This window comes from Esox lucius, chromosome 18, assembly GCF_011004845.1.
Source record: "Esox lucius isolate fEsoLuc1 chromosome 18, fEsoLuc1.pri, whole genome shotgun sequence".
NCBI lineage: Eukaryota > Metazoa > Chordata > Actinopteri > Esociformes > Esocidae > Esox > Esox lucius.
In genome coordinates, this window is record NC_047586.1 from 1,747,990 (window position 1) to 1,773,927 (window position 25,938).

The window sequence follows — 25,938 nt, forward strand, 5'->3', positions numbered from 1 at the left end:
GGTGTGGGGGATGTTTTCTTGGCACACTTTAGGCCCCCTAGTGCCAATTGGGCATTGTTTAAATGCCACGGCCTACCTGAGCATTGTTTCTGACCATGTCCATCCCTTTTTGACCACCATGTACCCATCCTCTGATGGCTACTTCCTGCAGGATAATGCACCATGTCACAAAGCTTGAATCATTTCAAATTGGTTTCTTGAACATGACAATGAGTTCACTGTACTGAAATGGCCCCCACAGTCACCAGATCTCAACCCAATAGAGGATCTTTGTGATGTGGTGGAATGGGAGCTTTGTGCCCTGGATGTGCATCCTACAAATCTCCATCAACTGCAAGATGCTATCCTATCAATATGGGACAACATTTCTAAAGAATGCTTTCAGCAGCTTGTTGAATCAATTCCACGTAGAATTAAGGCAGTTCTGAAGGCAAAGGGGGTCAAACACTGTATTAGTATGGTGTTCCTAATAATCCTTTAGGTGAGTGTATATTGAAAGGTCTACGCACCCCTGTTAAAATGCCAGGTTCTTGTGATGTAAAAGAATGCGAAAAAGATAAATCATGTCAGAACTTATTCCACCTTTAATGTGACCTATTACGTGAACAATTCAATTGAAAAACCAACTGAAATCTTTGAGGGGGAAAAAAAATAACTCACAATAACCTGGTTGCATAAGTGTGCACACCCTTAACCTAGTACTTTGTTGAAGCACCTTTTGATTTAATTACAGCACTCAGTCTTTTTGGGTAGGAGTCTATTAGCATGGCACATCTTGACTAGGCAATATTTGCCCACTCTTCTTTACAAAAGTGCTCCAAATCTGTCAGAGGACATCTCCTGTGCACAGCCTTCTTCAGATCAGCCCACAGATGTTCAATTGGATTCTGGTCTGGGCTCTGGCTGAGCCATTCCAAAACGTTAATCTTCTTCTGGTGAAGCCATGCTTTTGTGCATTTGGATGTGTGCTTTGGGTTGTTTTCGTACTGAAAGGTGAACTTCCTCTTCAGCTTTCTAATGTATGCCTGAAGGTTTTGTGCCAAAATTGCCTGGTATTTGGAACTGTTCATAATTCCCTCCACCCTGACTAAGGTTCCACCCTGACCCTGTTCCAGCTGAATAGAAACAGCCCCAAAGCATGATGCTGCCACCACCATGCTTCACATTGGGTGTGGTGTTCTTTGAGTGATGTGCAGTGTTGTTTTTGTGCCAAACATACCTTTTGGTATTATGGCCAAAAAGTTCAACCTTTGTTTCATCAGACTACAACACATTTTCCCACATGCTTTTGAGAGACTTGATGTTTGTATTTGTAAACTTCAGCCGTGATTGGATGTTTTTCTTTGTAAGAAAGGGCTTCCGTCTTGCCACCCTACCCCATAGTCCATTCATATGAAGAATACAGGAGATTGTTGTCACGTGTAGCACACAGCCAGTACTAGCCAGAAATTTAATGTTGCTGTAGGCCTCTTCTAATCCTCCCTGACCAGTTTTCTTCTAGTCTTTTCATACATTTTGGAGGGACGTCCAGTTCTTGCTAATGTCTCTGTTGTGCCATATTTTCTCCACTTGATAATGACTGTCTTCACTGTGTTCCATGGTATATCTAATGCTTTGGAAATTCTTTGTACCCTTCTCCTGACTGTTATCTTTCAACAATGAGATCCCTCTGATGCTTTGGAAGCTCTCTGCAGACCATGGCTTTTGCTCTGAGATGCAACTAAGAAAATGTCAGGAAAATCCTACTAGAACAGCTGAACTTTATTTGTGATTAATCAGAGTCCCTTTAAATTATGGCTGGTGTGTAATGACTTCTATTTAACATGAGTTTGAATGTGATTGGTTAATTCTGAACACAGTTATAAGGTTATGCAACCAGGTTATTTTTAGGTTTTTATTTTTCATTTTTCCCCCTCGAAGATTTCAGTTTGTTTTTCAATTGAATTGTTCCCATTGTAGGTCACATTAAAAGTGGAAAAAGTTCTGACATGATTTATCTTTGTCTCATTCTTTTACGTCACAAAAACCTGGCATTTTAACAGGGGTGTGAAGACTTTATATATCCATTGTGTATAGTCCTGGTAGTGGTGTTAGCTGTCTTTACATTAATATATATATATATATATTCTGGCACATACAGGTGCTGGTCATAAAATTAGAATATCATCAGAAAGTTGATTTATTTCAGTATTTCCATTCAAAAAGTGAAACTTCTATAATGTATACATTCATTCTACACAGACTGATATATTTCAAGTGTTTATTTTTTTTATTTTGATGATTATGACTGACAACTAACACCTGAGCAGTGTCACAGACTGATTGACTCCATGCCACGCCGCAGAGCCCCAACTAAGTATTGAGTGCTGTACATGCTCATACTTTTCATGTTCATACTTTTCAGTTGGCCAACATTTCTAAAAATCTTTTTTTTTTTATTGGTCTTAAGTATTACTCAAATTTTCTGAGATACCGAATTTGGGATTTTCATTAGTTGTCAGTTATAATCATCACAATTAAAATAAATAAACATCTGAAATATATCAGTCTGTGCGTAATGAATGAATATAATATGCAAGTTTCACTTTTTGAATGGAATTACTGAAATAAATCAACTTTTTGATGATATTCAAATTTTATGACCAGCACCTGTATATATTGCCCTGGTCACCACGTTTGATAGTTTCTGACCACTGCAGACCGGGAACACCCCACAAGGGCTGCAGTTTTAGAGATGTTCCCACTTAGTGTCTAGGCATCACAATTTGGTCCTTGTCACTCAGATCCTTACACTTGCCCATTTTTCCTGCTTCTAACACATCATCTTTGAGGACAGAATTTTCACTTGCTGCCTGATATATCCCACCCACTGACAGGTGCCATGATAACGAGATTTTCAGTGTTATTCACTTCACCTGTCAGTGGTCATAATGTTATGGCTGATGGGTGTATCAGTGTTATTCACTTCACCTGTCAGTGGTCATAATGTTATGGCTGATGGGTGTATCAGTGTTATTCACTTCACCTGTCAGTGGTCATAATGTTATGGCTGATGGGTGTATCAGTGTTATTCACTTCACCTGTCAGTGGTCATAATGTTATGGCTGATGGGTGTATCAGTGTTATTCACTTCACCTGTCAGTGGTCATAATTTTATGACTGATTGGTGTGCAGCCCTGGTAGTGGTGTTAGCTGTCTTCATGTATGCCCAATAGAGGGTGCTAAGGAGCCAGACAGGACTGTTGTTTCTGACATTGTCACAACCTGGCCAATTATTCTGTTTACAAAGAGTAAATAACAGTAATGACCAGAGTAATGACTCATGTTGGCCTATATGCTGGCTGTGTGTGTCTGTCAGGTTGAAGAGTAAATAACAGTAATGACCAGAGTAATGACTCATGTTGGCCTGTATGCTGGCTGTGTGTGTCTGTCAGGTTGAAGAGTAAATAACAGTAATGACCAGAGTAATGACTCATGTTGGCCTATATGCTGGCTGTGTGTGTCTGTCAGGTTGAAGAGTAAATAACAGTAATGACCAGAGTAATGATTCATGTTGGCCTGTATGCTGGCTGTGTGTGTCTGTCAGGTTGAATAGTGAATAACAGAAATGACCAGAGTAATGACTCATGTTGGCCTGTATGCTGGCTGTGTGTGTCTGTCAGGTTGAATAGTGAATAACAGTAATGACCAGAGTAATGACTCATGTTGGCCTGTATGCTGGCTGTGTGTGTCTGTCAGGTTGTTGCTGGTGGGGGGGTGTGAGTCATCTGCTGACGGTGTGTCCAGGGCAACGAGGTTCGGTCTCACGGCCTGGCGAGCTCTGTCCGGCCCCCCTCACTACAAACAGGTCACCAGCTACGAGGACGACGCCAGCGCTGTGAGACAGACACACACACACACACAGACACACACACAGACACACACCAAGTGTATTGTACTGTAACTCTGTCTCTCTGTATCCATCTGGTTTTTAAGCAAAGTAAAGGTTTCTTCAGGATGCCAAGCTTCAGACTGTTCTCCAGGCACAGCAATGAACAGGTGCTCTGAACCCCATCCTCCATTCCTCCGCCATTGCTCCCTCTGGTGCTCGTTCCTTCCCACTCTCCTCCTCTGTCTCACTCTTTCTGTGGGGTTACATGGATGCTGTTTTTGTGTGCGACACATTTCTTGTCAACTCTGATGTTTTGACTGTATGTAAGTGCATGAATATTTAACTGTTAAATACATGTTTTTAAAAACTGAATCTCTCTATCTCTCCCTATTTTCAGGCAGTTATTTCTGCTTTTCCAGTTTGTAACTGTGTGTGTGTGTGTGTGTTTTCCAGGACGGTGTGTTTCGTATGAGTCTATCTCCTGACGGTTCCCTCCTGGCCGTCCTCCACTTCTCTGGCCGCCTGTCTGTCTGGAACCTCCCTTCACTCAGACAGGCAGCGTCCTGGGAGCAAGAGCAACAGGTAACCAGCCGTGTGTGTGTTCTCTATAATGTGTGTGTGGGTGTGTTTAATTCTCTATAATATATGTGTGTGATTGTATGTGTGTATGTGTGTGCTCCTGGTCCTGTGATGGAAGATGAGTTGGTCTGCACAGGGTAACCTCTGTCCCCCTCTCTCTCCCCTATCTGCCCCTCTCTCTCCCCTATCTGCCCCTCTCTCTCCCTTATCTGCCCCTCTCTCTCCCCTATCTGCCCCCCTCTCTCCCCTATCTGCCCCCCCCTCTCTCCCTTATCTGCCCCCCTCTCTCTCCCTTATCTGCCCCCCCTCTCCCCTATCTGCCCCTCTCTCTCCCCGATCTGTCCCTCTCTCTCCCCTATTTGTCCCCCTCTCTCCTATCTGTCCTTCCATATCTCCCCCACTCCTCCCCCAGCCAGGATATGAGGAGATCAACCCCCAGTGGAAGACCTCTCTAGAGAAGAGGAGGAAGATAAAAGGTGACATGGTCTTCAAGGCAAAGACACAGTTACTGAGACAACTTCTAGTGTTTGTGTGTTGGTCTGTTTGTTTGTAGTTGTGTATGTGTGTTTGTGTCTGTTTGTTTGTAGTTTTGTATGTGTGTTTGTGTCTGTTTGTAGTTGTGTGTGATTGAGATTGTTTGTTTGTAGTTGTGTGTGTGTGTGTGTTTGTGTCTGTTTGTTTGTAGTTGTGTGTGATTTTGTTTGTTTGTTTGTTTGTAGTTGTGTATGTGTGTTTGTGTCTGTTTGTTTGTAGTAGGACTGCCCCATGTTAGAGATACAGCCAGAACCCAAATAGACTGGCAACCACACACATTCAAACTGGGGATTGGCAACTTGCTATTTAACCAGAACGGTATTAAATGAAAGGGATTTAATGGCAAATATTTACAATTTATCTTAGTAATTGTCCGACTGTCTCTCTGTGTGCACAACTCCCTCATTCAGGGTGAGCATGCTGAAGCTAGCACGAGCGCAGCGTCATCTGGTTGCATTGCTCTCCCCCATTGATGCGGTTTGATGGAACTTTGGAATAACCATATTATCTCCCTGAAACCAAACGGGTCGAAACAGCAGAAATGACTGGCCACCCCCAATCAATAGCAGGTCCCCATTAGGGTATAATAAAAGCATTCCACCTGTTTTGTCTCCTCCTTTAAAAAGATATAGATATATTTGCAATAGTTGGTGTTAAAAAACCAAAATGACAGAATTCGTTTATAGTTCTCATTTTCTGCGGGTCCCTCAGGTGGGAGGACACATTGTAGGTTCAGCTGAGGTCCTTTCTGTGAAATGCCATATTTGGTTCGCAGACATAACAGGTGCTATTTTGGCCGAAAGAGTCTTAGAAATGACCTTGTAACCTTTTCCAGACTGATAGAAATAAACAACCGGTTTTAGAAGGTCTTTAGAAATTGTTTTTGATCCTGCCTTCTGATGATCTTACTTTAGAACCTGTTATGTGCTGACAACACAGTTCTGATGGTAGTATTGGACTGGTCCAAATCAGGCCTCGTATTCAGACAGTTGACCCTTGCTCTGCAAAATGACTTAAATTTTTGAAAAACAATAATCAAACCAGTAGACTACTGGTCATTTGCGTTGATGCCATTTATAAAAATAAAGAAAACACAAAATATGTTGCGGGAGGAAAGGTTGCTCATGCACTGTAGTAGGCATTGCCAACAGAAACCAAGAACGGGCAGAATCTAATCTAAAGTGGAACCAATAAATATATACATTATAGAAAAAGCGAGACGTAACCATGGTGAACATGTATTTTAGCTGGTGAAATCCAACACATGAATCTTCTCAATTTGTTATTCCTTTTAAAGAGTAACCGTTTTGGGGACACATGCCTTTTACTTTGCTCATTTGGGAAAATATTATGTTCCACATCATTGTACATGTTCCATTATAGACCTGCTTTGGATGAGACTATTAATTATTGACCTAAAATGTTTGTTTCCGCTAAATTATCATTAAATTATAAGGCTGTGTGTTATTGTTATACAACCCTAATCAACGGTCCACAACCAGCGATTGGGACAAGACCCACTAAAGGGGGAGCTGCAACATGTCTTTTTACCTCTCAGTTAAATAAGCACCACCAAGACAGACCAATGCCAGGTTTTAATGAAATCATCTTATGCATCATGTTTATACTGTTAAAGTCCTTAAACATTAAATGCACCCTTGGTGTCAGATTCAGTCTGATCCTAGTAAATACACCCTTGGTGTCAGATTCAGTCTGATCCTAGTAAATACACCCTTGGTGTCAGATTCAGTCTGATCCTAGTGAATACACCCTTGGTGTCAGATTCAGTCTGATCCTAGTAAATACACCCTTGGTGTCAGATTCAGTCTGATCCTAGTGAATACACCCTTGGTGTCAGATTCAGTCTGATCCTAGTAAATACACCCTTGGTGTCAGATTCAGTCTGATCCTAGTAAATACACCCTTGGTGTCTGATTCAGTCTGATCCTAGTAAATACACCCTTGGTGTCTGATTCAGTCTGATCCTAGTAAATACACCCTTGGTGTCAGATTCAGTCTGATCCTAGTGAATACACCCTTGGTGTCAGATTCAGTCTGATCCTAGTAAATACACCCTTGGTGTCAGATTCAGTCTGATCCTAGTAAATACACCCTTGGTGTCAGATTCAGTCTGATCCTAGTAAATACACCCTTGGTGTCAGATTCAGTCTGATCCTAGTAAATACACCCTTGGTGTCTGATTCAGACTGATCCTAGTAAATACACCTTTGGTGTCAGATTCAGTCTGATCCTAGTGAATACACCCTTGGTGTCAGATTCAGTCTGATCCTAGTGAATACACCCTTGGTGTCAGATTTAGTCTGATCCTAGTGAATACAACCTTGGTACCAGCTTCAGTCTGATCCTACTGCCAGCGTATGTGAGTATAATATATGTGTGGCAAAGAAAGTATGTTTCTTTGGATTTACCTGTATTTCTGCTTTAATTGGTCATCACATTTGATCTGGTCACAACAATAGAGAATCATAGTGTGTTTAAACTAATAACACACACAATGATCTCTTTCCATGTCTTTATTGAGCACAAGTGTGTGCCAAGCTGTCATCAAGGCAAACAGTGGTTACTTTGAAGAAACTAAAATGTATTTTGTGTTTAACAAATCTGTTTAACATTTGTTTGGTTGCTGGATCATTCCATGTGTGTAATTTAATAGATTTGTCTTCACTATTATTCTACAATGTGAAGCATGTTATGTGTGTTTGTGTGTGTGTGTGTTCTCCAGATAAGGAGCAGTACTACTCTCTTTGTGATGTGGCGTGGTGGTCTGAGTGTGTGTTGATCTTGGCCCGCTGTTCCGGTTCTCTGAGCGTGTCGTCTGTCAGAACCCTACGGAACCTCCTGGGGAAGAGCTGCGAGTGGTTCGAACCCTCCCCAAGGGTGACCTCTGCCCATGACGGGGGCTTCCTCAGTCTGGAGGTAAGGACTGTGTGGATCTGGTCATGAGGTGTGTGTTGTGTCTGTGTGTGTTGTGTCTGTGTGTGTTGTGTCTGTGTGTGAAGTGTGTGTTGTGTCTGTGTGTGAAGTGTGTGTTGTTTCTGTGTGTGAAGTGTGTGTTGTGTCTGTGTGTGAAGTGTGTGTTGTGTCTGTGTGTGAAGTGTGTGTTGTGTCTGTGTGAAGTGTGTGTTGTTTCTGTGTATGTGTGTGAAGTGTGTTTTCGTGTCTGTGTATGTGTGTGGGTGTGTGTCCTGTCTGTGTATGTGTGTGTCCTGTCTGTGTATGTGTGTGGGTGTGTGTCCTGTCTGTGTATGTGTGTGGGTGTGTGTCCTGTCTGTGTATGTGTGTGGGTGTGTGTCCTGTCTGTGTATGTGTGTGTCCTGTCTGTGTATGTGTGTGGGTGTGTGTCCTGTCTGTGTATGTGTGTGTCCTGTCTGTGTATGTGTGTGTCCTGTCTGTGTATGTGTGTGGGTGTGTGTCCTGTCTGTGTATGTGTGTGGGTGTGTGTCCTGTCTGTGTATGTGTGTGGGTGTGTGTCCTGTCTGTGTATGTGTGTGGGTGTGTGTCCTGTCTGTGTATGTGTGTGGGTGTGTGTCCTATGTGTGTAGGGTGTGTGTGTGATCTCTAGAGAGTAACATGAAAGAGGAGTCAGAGAGAGAGTAGAATATGGGGGGGGGGGGGGGTATGAGGTTTTATCTCCTGCCAATTTCAGAGAAAATTTCATCACACTACAGGGAGGCCTCTACTCTTGGGTTTGTAAAAGTGTAAATGTGACTGAAGCCCCTTTCATTGCTTGCTTGTAGGGCAGTAGGTAAATGTTCCCAGGGTCCTAAATGTTCCAAGGGTTCTAAATGTTCCCAAGGTTCTAAATGTTCCCAAGGTTCTAAATGTTCCCAGGGTCCTAAATGTTTCCAGGGTTCTAAATGTTTCCAGGGTTCTAAATGTTTCCAGGGTTCTAAATGTTCTCAGGGTGTTTTAGGCACCTTGGTGTACCAGCTAAGCTATACGGGACCCACACATCCAAAAACACACATCCAAAATAACTGACAACAAACACACACACACACACACAGTAACTGAGAAGTACACACACACCATTTTATTCTCAACTCACTGTGTGTAGGGCTGTTTGTGCAATCAAACCCCTTCAAACCATTCAGGATGCTGTAGTCTACCTGATGTTCAACCTTTTCAAGTTCTCCCTTGTCACCCCACTCCTGCCCCCAGGACACTGTAAGGTTGTTCTTTGCTGAGGGGCTGGAAGGTTTGAGTCTTGTTAGGGTGGTGAAGATCTCTTTAAAAGAGAGAACAGAGGAATTGGTCAGACAGCAGAAAGAGAAGACAGAAGGAGTACTGGAGGTTTTTGAAGGCAGAGAGGTCAAGTGATGATTTCTTGAGGAGGAGAGTGACCTAGCTTAAAGTCAACCTGGGGTTAATCTTTGATGTATAGACTGTTCATTTACATGCTGATCTGTCATGGAACCACAGTGGACTGAGAAACACTAGCCACACAATTTAATTGGAAATGAACGGAGTCAACGTGGTTAATGAATGAAAAACAATTATGGGAGAGACCAGTGGACTGTGTGGGGTGTAGAGGTCATCAACTTTCTTCAAAAGGGGTAGAGAGGGAAGTGGGGGAGAAGATGGCAAAGACCTAAATGGACTTAGAGGAAGAAGCTTGATTTTGGGAGAGATAGAAAGAGGATTTAGAGAACATGAGGAGGTAGCAGAGAGGGAATGAAAGAATGACAGATCATGGAGTTCTCCGCCTGCAGCCCTGTTCTCTGACCTCTCATTGAGTCACTCTGCCACAGGTCAGGAGAGCAGGGCTGAGCCGACCAGGAGGAGACAGTACAGAAGAGGAAGGCTGAGCTGACCAGGAGGAGAGGTCATACAGGAGAGTCATAGGATATAGAGAGGGAGGAGTGTGGGGTGGAAGAGGGGATAGATGATAGGGCAGGATTGAGAAGATGGAAGAGAGAACGAGGGTGACCGAGGACACAGGAGGGAACAGGTGGGGGGGGAAATGGAGGAAAGTAGTGAGCAGAGACCTGGAATTGAGTTTAGTTAACCTGACAGGCAGCGTCTAGTTAGGATGACGTCCAGTGAATTGCCTTTGTTATGAGTGGAAAGGCTCTGGAACATTGGGAAAAACAGATAAAGAAAGAAAAGAGCAGTATTTTCTGGGTTAATCCATGTCTCTGTCAGGAAGCATAGATTAACTTGTTCACCACAGATTGGAAGTATGATTAGATTCAACTTTGTCTTTGAACAAGTACAAGTACAGTACAATGAAATGCAGTTTGCGTCTAACCAGCAGTGCAAAAAGAATGATACCCTGCCACAGATGATCATTGTCACCTTGTGGTCAATCTTTGTTTCTTTGACCTCACTCCAAGGCCTGATACTCTGACTGTTGGATGCAGGACATTGTTGCTTTGCTGCAATGGTAAACTGCGTGCGATGGTGCAGATTATCTAGTCGACATTCCTACCTGTGACAGGCAACAGCTTCTAAGTGTAAATGAAGGCAGCTTCCACCTTATGAAAGCAGTTTGATGCCGTTTTCATTGTGGACTGAAAGGCAACAGTCAGCAGTTTCAGTAGTCATCACTGCATCCTCTGGCACGTCCGTTGGATCTTACGCATGTTGATTAATACGTTGTTTTCATTGATAAAAAACTCCCACTGTACCTACCCTCATTATTAAGCTTTAAATATGAGTTACCAAACCTACCCTCATTATTAAGCTTTAATTATGAGTTACCAAACCTACCCTCATTATTAAGCTTTAAATATGAGTTACCAAACCTACCCTCATTATTAAGCTTTAATTATGAGTTACCATACCTACCCTCATTATTAAGCTTTAATTATGAGTTACCATACCTACCCTCATTATTAAGCTTTAATTATGAGTTACCAAACCTACCCTCATTATTAAGCTTTAATTATGAGTTACCATACCTGCCCTCAATATTAAGCTTTAAATATGAGTTACCAAACCTACCCTCATTATTAAGCTTTAATTATGAGTTACCATACCTGCCCTCATTATTAAGCTTTAAATATGAGTTACCAAACCTACCCTCATTATTAAGCTTTAGACAAATGGGCTACCAGACCCATGGATAATAACTCCGGATGTTTCTTTGGTCTTTACAGAGTTAGGAAAATCTGCTTTTAATTTCCCTGTATCTTTTTTTGGTCAAAGAACCATGTTAAAAACATGTTTTTAAATGCAATTTTTTGATGCCTCTAGTATCCACTAAGCTGATTGAGGACCTGATTGAGGAATATTCTTCTTTGCTAAAGAGATTTTTTTGGCATTTAAAAAAAAATCTCATTTCCCCAGTGTGAGGTCCATCTTGCCCACAAGAGAGGTCGTCTCGACACTAACCAGGTGGGTGTGGCTACCGAGGAAGAGGAAGGAGAGGAAGGTGACTCTGAATCCGACGAAGAGTCCTCAGCCAAGGCCCGTTACTCCGGTTACGTGAAGCAGGGACTGTACTACATCACCGAGATGGAACGTTTTGCGCCACCACGCAAACGTCCCCGTACCGTCGTCAAGAATTATCGTTTGGTCAGTTTGCGCTCCACCACTCCAGAGGAGCTGTACCAGAGAAAGGTAGGTGACTGTGAGGAAATCTCTCTCCGATTAGGGGGAACGTCATGCTTTTTGCCTTTTAACTGAAATCCCCTTCATCTGATGATTATTGTTCTTTCTGGGTTTGATCTAGTAATTTGTTTGACATTCCTCAGTAATAATTGTCTATAGTTAGTTTAAGGGTTTGATCAAGAAATATGTCAGTTTAGGATTTCACCCCCATTTCAGAAGGGAACCGTTTTGACCATTTTGAATTTCAAAAGTCAGAGGTCTTACGCTCCAACCACAGGTGAACATTTATTGATATTAAATGGCTGCTTTACGGTCTTCATATAAATGTGGCAAATATGCTGCTTTAAAAATAAAAGGAATACTGTTTTATGGTGAACCTGAAAAGCCGCACAATGTTTTGTTCCCTCTCGTAGCCTATAAAACTCTACCAGTGGAAGACATCACTACAGCTCTTTAGTTGTCAGACCTGGAGGTTAATTACTATAACTAAACATTATAAATAGAATACAGGGTTATTCAAGTGGCTACTAAAGTAGAGTGTACAACAATTTACTGGAAGGTTGAGAATTATTCTCAAAACGGGGGAAAATAAAATGAGTGAAGACTTCGGGGAGCAGCCATCTTGTTCGGTCTGAATGGATTTCATGCTGGTTTCATGTTAGATTTGGATCGGTTCTGGCGCTGGCTAACCAGTGCCCTTGAGTCTTTACCTTTCGAACCGGGGATCTTGGGGATCCACGCCTGTCTGTGAATTGCTTCGTCTTTATTGATTAGACCTGGCCGCTGTAGTCATCTCACTGGAGGCTCTTTACATTGTGAAACAGCTCTATTGTTCGTTCTGCGTTATTTCAGCGCCTGTCTGGGAGAGTATAGATGGCCACTGTAACTAAATTAGTAAACACAATATTCTCTCTAAAACTGAGCACAAAGGAAACCTTTTTTTTTTCTGGACAGCTTCACGAGTCATAACAGAGAAAGGCACTCACCTCAATTCAGCACCTCGAAAATCCAATTAATGCCTCCCCAAAACACATTGAATAAAGAAAATTAACTGCTCTGCAGTGGCTTAATAAGTCGTTGGTTGTGTGATGTGCTGCAGGGCCTCCAATCATAAAGCTTCTTGCAGTGGTGGGTTGTCAAGGCCTGTGTGTAGCCCACAGTTTGAAGAATGTATTTTGTTTAGCAGAAATATCCCATGTTTTTCACCAGGTCCATTTCCTTTGAAAGGAATTATAACAAAACATGATTACTAAAAACATTATGCTTGAAATATATATATATACTTTAAATATTCTTTTTTTTTTTTACAGTAGTTGTGCCTTTTTATCATTTTGCCTGCAGGCACTCCAACTTCCTGCAGCTGCACACGTCCACACAGGTTTTCCTATGATTTTGAGGGACAGCGATTTCGTACCATTAAAAAATATAACCCTAATATAACCCTAAACCTAATCTAAAACTAACCTACATTTCAACGTCTTCACTTTGATGCCTAAACCAAACCCCAGTTCTCTTTATTGTCCTCACTTTGATAGTAGAGAACTTTGTGGTCCTCACTTTGATAGGAATTCGAGGACACAAACAACCAGGCGTCGACTGACTGACTGACTGACTGACTGATGTTGCTGAGCAGTCGGGTGAATTATTGGAAGATCAGACAACCCTCTTCTTCAGGTTTAATGTTACCCAGAAAAAGCCAAGTTGTTACCTTAATTTTCACCAATCATCATCACTTCAGTCAGTAGCACCATACAGAACCTCTGTGTGTGTATTAATGTTGAGTACTCTTCATCTATCTGTTTCTAGCCCTTCATCAATAGTGTGTATTCTAGTGAGAACGCTCCCAGGTCTGTCTGAGTCTTCACAGGTTTAAATCCCCTTTACCCCCCCTGTGAAACCCGGCCCTGGGGAGGGGGGGCCTGGGGTTGGTTTAACATGCAGAACCACGCTGTTGTGTGGTAATAATCAGGACAGGCTGCATAGCTGAGGGCCGGTGGACGAGGAAGGCAAGGAGGAGGGGTTTATTCCCTCCAGTCTGGAACCTGTGTTTAAAGACGTCCTTATCATGGTCTGTGTCCTTGTCTGACCAGATGGGGACGTTTTGGCGGTCCCTGTGAGTAAAAAAGTTAAACTTGTGGTTTATGAATATGGCCTTGTCCGGTGCTGGACTCCCGAGAGTTGTTCTGATGCCTTAAGGATTGGAAAACCTGGCCGCTCTTAACCACTCCCACCCGGTTAAGAGAGAAAAACAGACAGACCAGCACACAGACAAGCAGACAGACTGTTAAACCAAGCAGGCAGACTGTTAGACCAAGCAGGCAGACTGTTAAACCAAGCAGGCAGACTGTTAGACCAAGCAGGCAGACTGTTAAACCAAGCAAGCAGACTCTTAAACCCAGCAGGCAGACTGTTAAACCCAGCAGGCAGACTATTAAACCCAGCAGGCAGACTGTTAGACCAAGCAGGCAGACTGTTAGACCAAGCAGGCAGACTGTTAGACCAAGCAGGCAGACTGTTAAACCCAGCAGGCAGACTGTTAAACCAAGCAAGCAGACTGTTAAACCCAGCAGGCAGACTGTTAAACCCAGCAGGCAGACTGTTAGACCAAGCAGGCAGACTGTTAAACCCAGCAGGCAGACTGTTAGACCAAGCAGGCAGACTGTTAAACCCAGCAGGCAGACTGTTAAACCCAGCAGGCAGACTGTTAAACCCAGCAGGCAGACTGTTAAACCAAGCAAGCAGACTGTTAAACCAAGCAAGCAGACTGTTAAACCCAGCAGGCAGACTGTTAAACCCAGCAGGCAGACTGTTAGACCAAGCAGGCAGACTGTTAGACCATGCAGGCAGACTGTTAGACCATGCAGGCAGACTGTTAGACCATGCAGGCAGACTGTTAGACCATGCAGGCAGACTGTTAGACCATGCAGGCAGACTGTTAGACCAAGCAGGCAGACTGTTAGACCAAGCAGGCAGACTGTTAGACCAAGCAGGCAGACTGTTAAACCCAGCAGGCAGACTGTTAAACCCAGCAGGCAGACTGTTAAACCCAGCAGGCAGACTGTTAAACCCAGCAGGCAGACTGTTAAACCCAGCAGGCAGACTGTTAAACCCAGCAGGCAGACTGTTAAACCCAGCAGGCAGACTGTTAGACTAAGCAGGCAGACTGTTAGACTAAGCAGGCAGACTGTTAGACTAAGCAGGCAGACTGTTAGACTAAGCAGGCAGACTGTTAGACTAAGCAGGCAGACTGTTAGACTAAGCAGGCAGACTGTTAGACTAAGCAGGCAGACTGTTAGACTAAGCAGGCAGACTGTTAGACTAAGCAGGCAGACTGTTAGACTAAGCAGGCAGACTGTTAGACCATGCAGGCAGACTGTTAGACCATGCAGGCAGACTGTTAGACCATGCAGGCAGACTGTTAGACCATGCAGGCAGACTGTTAAACCCAGCAGGCAGACTGTTAAACCCAGCAGGCAGACTGTTAAACCCAGCAGGCAGACTGTTAAACCCAGCAGGCAGACCAGCAGATGGGCAAGTGGTGAATGACTATTGAGGTAAAACAACTGCAGGATAATGAGTGTCTGTGTGTGTGTCAGATTGACAGTGAGGAGTATGGTGAAGCATTGTCCCTGGCCCAGGCGTACGGGTTGGACTCAGACCTGGTTTACCAGAGGCAGTGGAGGAAAAGCACCGTCAGCATCGCATCTATACAAGACTACCTGGTAGGATAACACACAGCTATCTCTGTTCTATACCAGACTACCTGGTAGGATAACACACAGCTATCTCTGTACTATACAAGACTACCTGGTAGGATAACACACAGTTATCTCTGTTCTATACAAGACTACCTGGTAGGATAACACACAGCTATCTCTGTTCTATACCAGACTACCTGGTAGGATAACACACAGCTATCTCTGTTCTATACAAGACTACCTGGTAGGATAACACACAGCTATCTCTGTTCTATACCAGACTACCTGGTAGGATAACACACAGCTATCTCTGTTCTATACCAGACTACCTGGTAGGATAACACACAGTTATCTCTGTTCTATACAAGACGACCTGGTAGGATAACACACAGGTATCTCTGTTCTATGGGTGTAATGGTACGCAAAAGTCACGGTTTGGTACGTACCTAAACGTTTAAGTTACGTTCAGTAGGATTTGGGAACAGTGGGTAATTCTATTTTTCATATTATTATTCGGAACTTCATTCTCTATCGGGCATTGGTGCTGAACGCATTCTGACCGGTGAGTAATTGCAAAATGTTGTAATTGTTTTATTTTACTGAACAAATCTGACCTAATGCATGCTCTAAATTAATGAAAATATATATTATGTTTAGCTTTTTTTTTCCATAGTGAACATGACCTTAAAGTTTCGGTACCAAACCGTGACTTCTTCGTACCATTACACCCCCTGTTCTATACCAGAATACCTGCTGGGGTAACACTGCTATCTGTCTCTGTGTTTATGTTTTCTCCCACTCCACCCCTCCCTCTCCCGTCTGCATGTCTCCCCCCCCCCCGTCTCCCTGTCTCCCCCTCTGTCTGCTTGTCTCCCCCTCTGTCTGCTTGTCTCCCCCTCTGTCTGCCTGTCTCCCCCTCTGTCTGCCTGTCTCCCCCTCTGTCTGCTTGTCTCCCCCTCTGTCTGCCTGTCTCCCCCTCTGTCTGCTTGTCTCCCCCTCTGTCTGCCTGTCTCCCCCTCTGTCTGCTTGTCTCCCCCTCTGTCTGCTTGTCTCCCCCTCTGTCTGCTTGTCTCCCCCTCTGTCTGCTTGTCTCCCCCTCTGTCTGCCTGTCTCTCGCTCTGTCTGCCTGTCTCTCGCTCTCTTTTTCAGGTTGAGTTTCTGTCAAACCTTTTTTGTGAATAGTTATGATGGAATATTGCTATGCTGTGTAAATATTACATAAATCTCACACACTCTGTTTCTATCTGTGTGTGTGTGTGTGTGTGTGTCTGTCTGTGTGTGTAGAGTAAGATTCGTAAGCGGTCTTGGGTTCTCCATGAGTGTGTGGAGCGCGTCCCGGAGAACGTGGACGCTGCCAAGGAGCTTCTGCAGTATGGTCTGAAGGGAACCGACCTGGAGGCCCTCATCGCTATTGGAAACAGAGAGGATGGGGGCAGGTAATGACAAACACCTGCACATTACCACACACACGCCTACACACACACACCTACACACTATCTCACACACACCTACGCACTACCTCACACACACACCTACACACTACCACACACACACACACACACTACCACACACACACCTACATACTGCCACACACACCTTTACACTACCACACACACACCTACACACTACCTCACACACACACCTACACACTACCACACACACACCTACAGACACACACCTACACACTACCACACACAAACCTACACACTGCCACACACACCTACACACTGCCACACACACCTACACACTACCTCACACAAACCTACACACTACCACACACACCTACACACTGCCACACACACCTACACACTACCTCACACACACCTACACACTACCACACACACACCTACACACTTCCACACACACACACACCTACACACTACTGCGCACACACCAACACACAACCGTGAACACACACCTCCACAACGGACTGGAAATGTAGGATGCTTAAAACCTGTCCTAGTCCACAATAAATACACGTTTTACCATAAACACAACCCCAAGCCTGAAATAATGTTCAAACGTTCTTCACTTTCCCAGAATATTTGAACTTAATCACTGATTGCAGTTTGAGTACATACCTCACAAACACATTTAATGATGATATTTTAATGAAACAAGGCCTCTCTTTCCTCAGGTTCATCTTGTCAGGTGACTTGGATGTAGCTGACGTTCCATATGAAGAGCTTCTGTCTGTGGAAGAGGAGATGAAGATGAAGAGCGAAAGGGAGAACAGGAAGAGGCAGGAGCTACTGGCCAAGATAAACTTCAAACGGTCAGAACACACTGGGTGACTGGTCAGAACCCACTGTTTGACTGGTCAGAACCCACTGTTTGACTGGTCAGAACCCACTGTTTGACTGGTTAGAACACACTGTTTGACTGGTTAGAACACATTGGGTGACTGGTCAGAACCCACTGGTTGACTGGTCAGAACACATTGGGTGACTGGTCAGAACCCACTGGTTGACTGGTCAGAACACATTGGGTGACTGGTCAGAACCCACTGGTTGACTGGTGAGAACCCACTGGTTGACTGGTGAGAACCCACTGGTTGACTGGTCAGAACACACTGGTTGACTGGTCAGAACACATTGGGTGACTGGTCAGAACCCACTGGTTGACTGGTCAGAACACATTGGGTGACTGGTCAGAACCCACTGGTTGACTGGTCAGAACCCACTGGTTGACTGGTCAGATCCCACTGGTTGACTGGTCAGAACACACTGGTTGACTGGTCAGAACACATTGGGTGACTGGTCAGAACCCACTGGTTGACTGGTCAGAACCCACTGGTTGACTGGTCAGAACACATTGGGTGACTGGTCAGAACCCACTGTTTGACTGGTCAGAACCCACTGGTCGGTGTCCCAGTTGGTCAGGAGTGTCCCAGTATAAAGAAAGGTTAGGAAAAGGACAGGGGTTGTTTGGAGAGGTGTTAATGAGGAGTGGAGAGAGAGAGAGGGAGAAGGAGAGAGAGAGAAGGAGGGAGAGAGGGAGAGATTAGGGGAGGACAAGAGGGTTCTAGAGATTAGTGATAATCTTTAGGAGATAATTTATGCCTTTGTTGTCCGAGCCAAGGGAAAAACTAATGAAAAACCCTTTAGTGATCGCTAATCGCATGCACGCACACACACATGCACACACACGCACACCCACACAAACATGCGCACACATGCGCACGTGCACACACACTCACACACTGGTAAAACAGAGAGTACTGAGACAGCATTGTGGGAGCAGTGTTGTATCATCTAGAACTGCTTTATTGATATGCAGATAGAAAGCTCTGCAGAATTTAATCAGCTCTGCACACACACACACACAGACAGTTACACACACACACCTACACACAGACACAGACACTTACACACACACAGACATAGACACAGACACTTACACACACACACTTACACACAGACACAGACACACCCACACAGACACAGACACATACACACCCACACACACAGACACATAGTGGGCTGGTTTTCCTCTCACCCTCCTCTATCTCTCTATATCTCTATCTCTCTATCTCTTTCTATGTCTCTCTGTCTCTTTCTTGCTATTTCTTCCTCTCATTCTGTATATCTCCTGCTCAGTTGCCTGCTAGGCCTAAACATGACAGATACTTTAAGCACCCAGAGAAACTGTCTGTGCGTGTCTGTTCGTGTTTGTGCGTGTATTTGTGTCTGTTCGTGTATTCGTGTCTGTGCGTGTGTGTGTTCGTGTCTGTGCATGTGTGGGTTCGTGTCTGTGCGTGTGTGTGTTCGTGTCTGTGCGTGTGTGTGTTCGTGTCTGTGCATGTGTGTGTTCGTGTCTGTGCGTGTGTGTGTTCGTGTCTGCGCGTGTGTGTGTTCGTGTCTGCGCGTGTGTGTGTTCGTGTCTGCGCGTGTGTGTGTTCGTGTCTGCGCGTGTGTGCGTTCGTGTCTGCGCGCGTGTGTGTTCCTGTGTATGCGTGTGTTTGTGTGTAGAGGACAGGTCCAGGCAGAGACAGATAATAATTCTACTAATTTCTTTTTAACTGCAGACACACACACACACAGCCTGAATCGATCAATGCTACACTGTGTGTGTGTGTGTGTGTGTGTGTGTGTGTGTGTGTGTGTGTGTGTGTGTGTGTGTGTGTGTGTGTGATGTTCCGTAAGGCCATTTTCCGTCACAGCGCTGCGGAAAGCAGTGTGTAATCATTCCGGATGGTGTCAGGCGAAAGATTGGCCCGGATCATTGAAGCAAAGCTAGGAGAACGTTTAGAGAACGCTATTCATCAGCTCTAAAGCCTGGGAATCGAGATTAGAACGGCAGCCTCCCAAATGGCCCCGCTCCCTCCTGAGTGCATGGCTTTTGATCGTAGGCCTTTCGGTAAAGTCCACTATGTAGGGAAAAGCTTGCTGTTTGTAAGTCTGTTAATATCCTGTGGAAGAAATCCTACTCGGTGATGTTTAACTCTGCTTTGTACTGGTTGAAAAGTCCCACTGGTTCATATGAATACTGGTAGAAGAACGGTTCCACTGTTCCAAAACTCTTGAGCGTGCTCTCAGAACATCTCTTCTGTTATGGCTGTAACCAGTCAGGCTTTAAGGAGTTTCAGTTAACCAAGGCCTTGATGTGACAGGGGATCTCTGCCCGTCTACCCATACTGCCCTTCTGCCCGTCTACCCATACTGCCCTTCTGCCCGTCTACCCATACTGCCCTTCTGCCCGTCTACCCATACTGCCCTTCTGCCCGTCTACCCATACTGCCCTTCTGCCCGTCTACCCATACTGCCCTTCTGCCCGTCTACCCATACTGCCCTTCTGCCCGTCTACCCATACTGCCCTTCTGCCCGTCTACCCATACTGCCCTTCTGCCCGTCTACCCATACTGCCCTTCTGCCCGTCTACCCATACTGCCCTTCTGCCCGTCTACCCATACTGCCCTTCTGCCCGTCTACCCATACTGCCCTTCTGCCCGTCTACCCATACTGCCCTTCTGCCCGTCTACCCATACTGCCTTTCTGCCCGTCTACCCATACTGCCCTTCTGCCCGTCTACCCATACTGCCCTTCTGCCCGTCTACCCATACTGCCCTTCTGCCCGTCTACCCATACTGCCCTTCTGCCCGTCTACCCATACTGCCCTTCTGCCCGTCTACCCATACTGCCTTTCTGCCCGTCTACCCATACTGCCTTTCTGCCCGTCTACCCATACTGCCCTTCTGCCCGTCTACCCATACTGCCCTTCTGCCCATACTGCCCTTCTGCCCGTCTGCCCATACTGCCCTTCTGCCCGTCTACCCATACTGCCCTTCTGCCCACTACCCATACTCCCCTGCAGCCTTGTCAGCTGTTGTGGGCGTTGTGTGTGTGTGGGGCAGGTGAAGAGACCGCTGCTAAACAGAACTGTTCTGAACAACAAGTACAGCTAAAATTATTTATCTTTGTAATAATGACATCTCAGCAAATACTAGTTTCTTCTTCTAGTTAACTTCTGAAAACACCACTAAACCACTAAAGCCTGGGTTCACGTGAATACCAGTAGAAACTATGTTTGTGCCTTCTTTCCTCACCTTGACAGGCACTGACGTGTTAGGCCAGGAAATGATAACAGCACCAGATCTGCTACCAGGCTAGAGGAAGAACTCTACAATAAACCCCATAATATGCATTGATATAGAGGCTAGTCACGCCCAGGAGATGGAATGATTGGAGTGTGTGTGTGTGTGTGTGTGTGTTTATGCACAAATGAGTTTCACTATTTATGCAGTTCAATTTTGTCCTCCATACAATGTGATAATCGCTTTCTGGGTGTGGTGTGGTTTGTATATGTGTGTGTGTGTGTGTGTGTGTGTGTGTGTGTGTGTGTGTGCGCGCGAGTGGGTGTGTGAGGGTGTGTGTGTCAGAGTGTGTGTGTCTGTGTGTGTGTTTTAGGTCTAACTGTACTCATGGGGACCAAAAGTCCCCATTAATATAGTAAAACCTTTTTCCGGTCCCCATGAAGCAAAAGTACATTTCCGGCTCAGGGTTTAGGTTTAGGGTCCAACTTTCATTTTAGAGTTAGAATTGGGGTTTCTTTAAGGTCCAGGCATTGTTGGTTAAGTTTAGGGTTAAGGTTAGGCATTACATCTAGGTAAAGTTTAGGCATAAATGTTTGAGGTTAAGTTTAGGGTTTGATTAGGGTTAGGTTTAGGTTAGGGCAAGGGAGCAATTTCTATTTTCTGGTCCCCATGAGGATAGCCATACAAACGTGTGTGTGTGTGTGTGTGTGTGTGTGTGTGTGTGTGTGTTGCGCTTGCATGCTTATGCGTTCAATCTCCTTGTGATGCAGTAGTGTTTCAAGGTTTCCACGGTGATGGAGAAATGGCAAACAAATCAGATTGTAATAAGCTGAACATCTGATAGCTTTGACACACAAACACACACACACACACACACACACACACTTTAAATGCTTTATTTGGCTCCACAAATCAAATTTACATTCAAATAGGATTTGAACATTATAACAGCCTTCATCGGCACAGACACTTAGGAATACAAACCTCTGCTCCATTGACATGGTGTGTCACATGACCACCTGCTCCTGTGTCCTGACAGTATGAAGGGCGCGTGTGGATGGACCCGGTTCAGATCAGTCTTTAATAAGCCCTAGGTCTGATACGTGTGAAACACACACAGCGTATGGGAAAAGCTATTATAACTAAATTGAACTGCATAAGTAGATAGTAAAACATACACAAATGTTTTATTCAGGTGCCATTCTGCTTTATTAAACCTTGTCTGATAGGACATGGTCTAAAGTAGTGTACTATATAGGGAATATGAGGCTAGGGCTCTGGTCTAAAGTAGTGTACTATATAGGGAATATGGCGCTCCGTCTGTGGTCTAAAATAGTGTACTATATAGGGAATATGGGGCTAGGGCTCTGATCTAAAGTAGTGTACTATATAGGGAATATGGTGCTAGGGCTCTGGTCTAAAATAGTGTACTATATAGGGAATATGGGGCTAGGGTTCTGGTCTAAAGTAGTGTACTATATAGGGAATATGGTGCTAGGGCTCTGGTCTAAAGTAGTGTACTATATAGGGAATATGGTGCTAGGGCTCTGGTCTAAAGTAGTGTACTATATAGGGATTTTTTTAATTTAGTGTCTTGGCGTGCGTGCACACACACAGAGATTGATATTGGGTGTTAGGGCGATTGTTTTTTCAGGAAGCCGGGTTTTTACTCTTTATCAAACTAGGGTTTCTGTAAAAAAAATTGGGGAATATTGCTGGAATTTTGCATGTGTGTCCTTTTTGCAAGTGTGTCCTGTGTGGTTGACATGCAGTTACCTTACGGTTGAGTGGTGGTTGGTTGGTCCTGTGTGGTTGACATGCGGTTGTCTTATGGTTGAATGGTGGTTGGTTGGTCCTGTGTGGTTGACATGCAGTTGTCTTACGGTTGAATGGTGGTTGGTTGGTCCTGTGTGGTTGACATGCGGTTGTCTTACGGTTGAGTGGTGGTTGGTTGGTCCTGTGTGGTTGACATGCGGTTGTCTTACGGTTGAATGGTGGTTGGTTGGTCCTGTGTGGTTGACATGCAGTTGTCTTACAGTTGAGTGGTGGTTGATTGGTCCTGTGTGGTTGACATGTGGTTGCGTTGCGGTCCTGCAGGTTGACCCTGGAGCAGAAGGAGTTGTGTCGAAGCCGACTGAAGCTGCTGTCTTACCTGGATCGTCTGGACACCTACGAGGTCAGGTCATAACCCTACGTGGTCACTGTCATAGTAACAGTCAGTCAGGTCATAACCCTACGTGGTCACTGTCATAGTAACAGTCAGTCAGGTCATAACCCTACGTGGTCACTGTCATAGTAACAGTCAGTCAGGTCATAACCCTACGTGGTCACTGTCATAGTAACAGTCAGTCAGGTCATAACCCTACGTGGTCACTGTCATAGTAACAGTCAGTCAGGTCATAACCCTACAAGGTCACTGTCATAGTAACAGTCAGTCAGGTCATAACCCTATGAGGTCACTGTCATAGTAACAGTCAGTCGGGTCATAACCCTACAAGGTCACTGTCATAGTAACAGTCAGTCAGGTCATAACCCTACGAGGTCACTGTCATAGTAACAGTCAGTCAGGTCATAACCCTACAAGGTCACTGTCATAGTAACAGTCAGTCAGGTCATAACCCTACGAGGTCACTGTCATAGTAACCGTCAGTCAGGTCATAACCCTACGAGGTCACTGTCATAGTAACCGTCAGTCAGGTCATAACCCTACAAGGTCACTGTCATAGTAACAGTCAGTCAGGTCATAACCCTACGATGTCACTGTCATAGTAACAGTCAGTCGGGTCATAACCCTACGAGGTCATAGTTGTAGAAACAGTTTCCTAGTCGTACTCTGCTCTTAGGGTTCCAGGATTAAGGTTGAGACACTCCAGTAGCAGGAAGTGAAAATTCTCTGCTTTTGCCTTTTACCGTGCCAGGACATTCAACTGTACCGTTCTCCCTCTCTTTCTCTGTCTGTCTCTCTTTATATCTCTCTCTGTCTTTATTTCTCTCTTGGTCTCTGTCCCGGACTCTTCCCGTCTCCCGCTCGACTTGTCACCCTCTCTTTCTCTCTCTCTCTCTAGGAGATATTAGGAGGCCCCCAGTCTGCTGAAGAGAGATACGATGCAGAATTTTTTAAAAAGTTCCGGAACCAGAATATTGTTCTGTCAGCAAGAACCTACGCCAGGGTATCTCCTAACTTCTATAGTCTGACCCTCTCTCACTGTCTGTCATTCTCTCTTCTCTCTCTTTTGCTCCTTTTTTGAATGTGCCAGTTTTCTAAAATAGGAAATGATTATCTGTGTCCTGTCATCCCTCTATTGAACTCCCTCCTCAGGAGAGTAACGTCCAGGCGTTGGATATCCTGTTCTCCTTCCACGGAGCCGAGCTTCTCCAACACCGACTGGCTATCCTCTACAACTTTCCAGAAACCACCTCACCACACGAGTACACCCACCTGCTGCCTGAGGCCTGGTATAACTATAAACACACATATCAACAGTTACTGTAGATTTAAAATGTTTTTAAAGTCAGATTTACAGATTAATACCTTTATATCGGATAGACACCCATTTTATACCTCTGATCATGTACATTAGATAAGGTCAACTGCATTCTGCCAGCAACATGTGTTCAGGACTCCTTACCCTCCATTGGGTTTGGGAGAGGGGAGGTGTCATGCGTTCAGGACTCCTTACCCTCCACAGGGTTTGGGTGAGGGGAGGTGTCATGCGTTCAGGACTCCTTACCCTCCATTGGGTTTGGGTGAGGGGAGGTGTCATGCGTTCAGGACTCCTTACCCTCCACAGGGTTTGGGTGAGGGGAGGTGTCATGCGTTCAGGACTCCTTACCCTCCAAAGGGTTTGGGTGAGGGGAGGTGTCATGCGTTCAGGACTCCCTACCCTCCACAGGGTTTGGGTGAGGGGAGGTGTCATTCCATACTATGTGGTTCTGTTCTTCTGTGTTCCATATTATATGGTTCTGTTTTTGTCTGTACTGTCCTGCTGTGCTCTGTTCTTCATTGTTCCATACTGTTAACTTTCTGTACATACTGTTTTTGTCTGTACTGTTGTGTTTGTGTCTGTACTGTACTGTTGTGTTTGTGTCTGTACTGTACTGTTGTGTTTGTGTCTGTGCTGTACTGCTCTACTCTGTTCTGCTGTGTGGAGGCCAGGCCGGCAGGCTTCTCTGCAGTGGGCATCCATCATGGCTATGTGGCTTTGAGCTGTAGGGTAGTTTCCTGCTTTCACCAGTCTCAGAGTGATAACTGCTCCCCATCATGGCTCCGCTGGTTCCACACTGCAGCAGAGCAGACAGCCAAGCAAGCTGACTCTCCCTCCATCTGTCTGCTCTGATCCCTGAGAGAAAGAGCTCCATTTCTTCTTAATATTGAGGGGCTCTATGACTCTCTCCCTCCCCAATTTTATCTCTCTTGTGTGTGGAAGATGTAGTTTTAGTGTGTGGGGGGGTAGTGTAATGAGGATGTCTAATTAAAGTAAGACAGTCAAAGACTCCCCCTCTGTTTCTCTCTGGTAGAGGTTGATGTAGACTAGATTAGTGGGACATGGGAAGAATAATTCATGTGTTTCATCGATGTCTGCTAGCTTTCTTTATTTCTCCCTCTCTTTCTCCCTCTCCCTCTCTCTTTTTCTTTTCTCGATCCTCCCTTCTCTCTCTTTCTCCTCACACCTCCTCCCCGCTCCAGGCGTCACTAGATATATTCCCTCTACAGACACTTAAAAAAGTACAAAAACAGAGGAATACATAAATCACACAGATAAAACCTAAAAACATGGCTTGTTTCCCATCAAGCCCTTTTTTTTCTCTCAGGGTCGTTGTCGTGGCGAGGAGGGGAGAATAGAATGGGGGGAGGGGTGGGTGTCATCGTCGTGGCGAGGATGAGCGGGAAAAAAGAGGGGAGTGGGAAGCTGCAGGCGCGGAGACGTTGCCTGACATTGGTTTTGCTCCGTTCTCCCGTTTTTCTTTTTCTGTGCCTTTTTTATCAGGCTCAGATGTGTCATTCTCAAGGACGAGGGGGAAGAGTTAGAGCATTGTGCGAACAAGCTTTTAGAGAATAAAAGTGTGTTATTTATATCCCAGACATGCTCTCCTTTTAGAAAATAAAAGTGCAGTAGTTATTTATTGCTGGTCTGGGTCCCTCCCGA

At 44.9% G+C, this 25,938-nt stretch overlaps 1 protein-coding gene across 2 annotated transcripts in view; it reads left to right on the forward strand.

Moving 5' to 3' along the window:
- nbas (NBAS subunit of NRZ tethering complex) overlaps nucleotides 1-25,938 on the forward strand; it is a 145,435-nt gene that overhangs the window by 21,061 nt on the left and 98,436 nt on the right. For both annotated transcript variants that reach the window (XM_034287943.1, XM_034287944.1), the window contains exons 10-21: nucleotides 3,739-3,877; nucleotides 3,976-4,038; nucleotides 4,325-4,453; nucleotides 4,863-4,926; nucleotides 7,728-7,921; nucleotides 11,297-11,569; nucleotides 15,157-15,282; nucleotides 16,543-16,694; nucleotides 17,396-17,533; nucleotides 22,889-22,967; nucleotides 23,857-23,961; nucleotides 24,111-24,247. In XM_034287943.1, coding sequence (XP_034143834.1) covers nucleotides 3,739-3,877; nucleotides 3,976-4,038; nucleotides 4,325-4,453; nucleotides 4,863-4,926; nucleotides 7,728-7,921; nucleotides 11,297-11,569; nucleotides 15,157-15,282; nucleotides 16,543-16,694; nucleotides 17,396-17,533; nucleotides 22,889-22,967; nucleotides 23,857-23,961; nucleotides 24,111-24,247 — 1,599 coding nt within the window. The remainder of the gene's footprint in view (nucleotides 1-3,738; nucleotides 3,878-3,975; nucleotides 4,039-4,324; nucleotides 4,454-4,862; nucleotides 4,927-7,727; nucleotides 7,922-11,296; nucleotides 11,570-15,156; nucleotides 15,283-16,542; nucleotides 16,695-17,395; nucleotides 17,534-22,888; nucleotides 22,968-23,856; nucleotides 23,962-24,110; nucleotides 24,248-25,938) is intronic.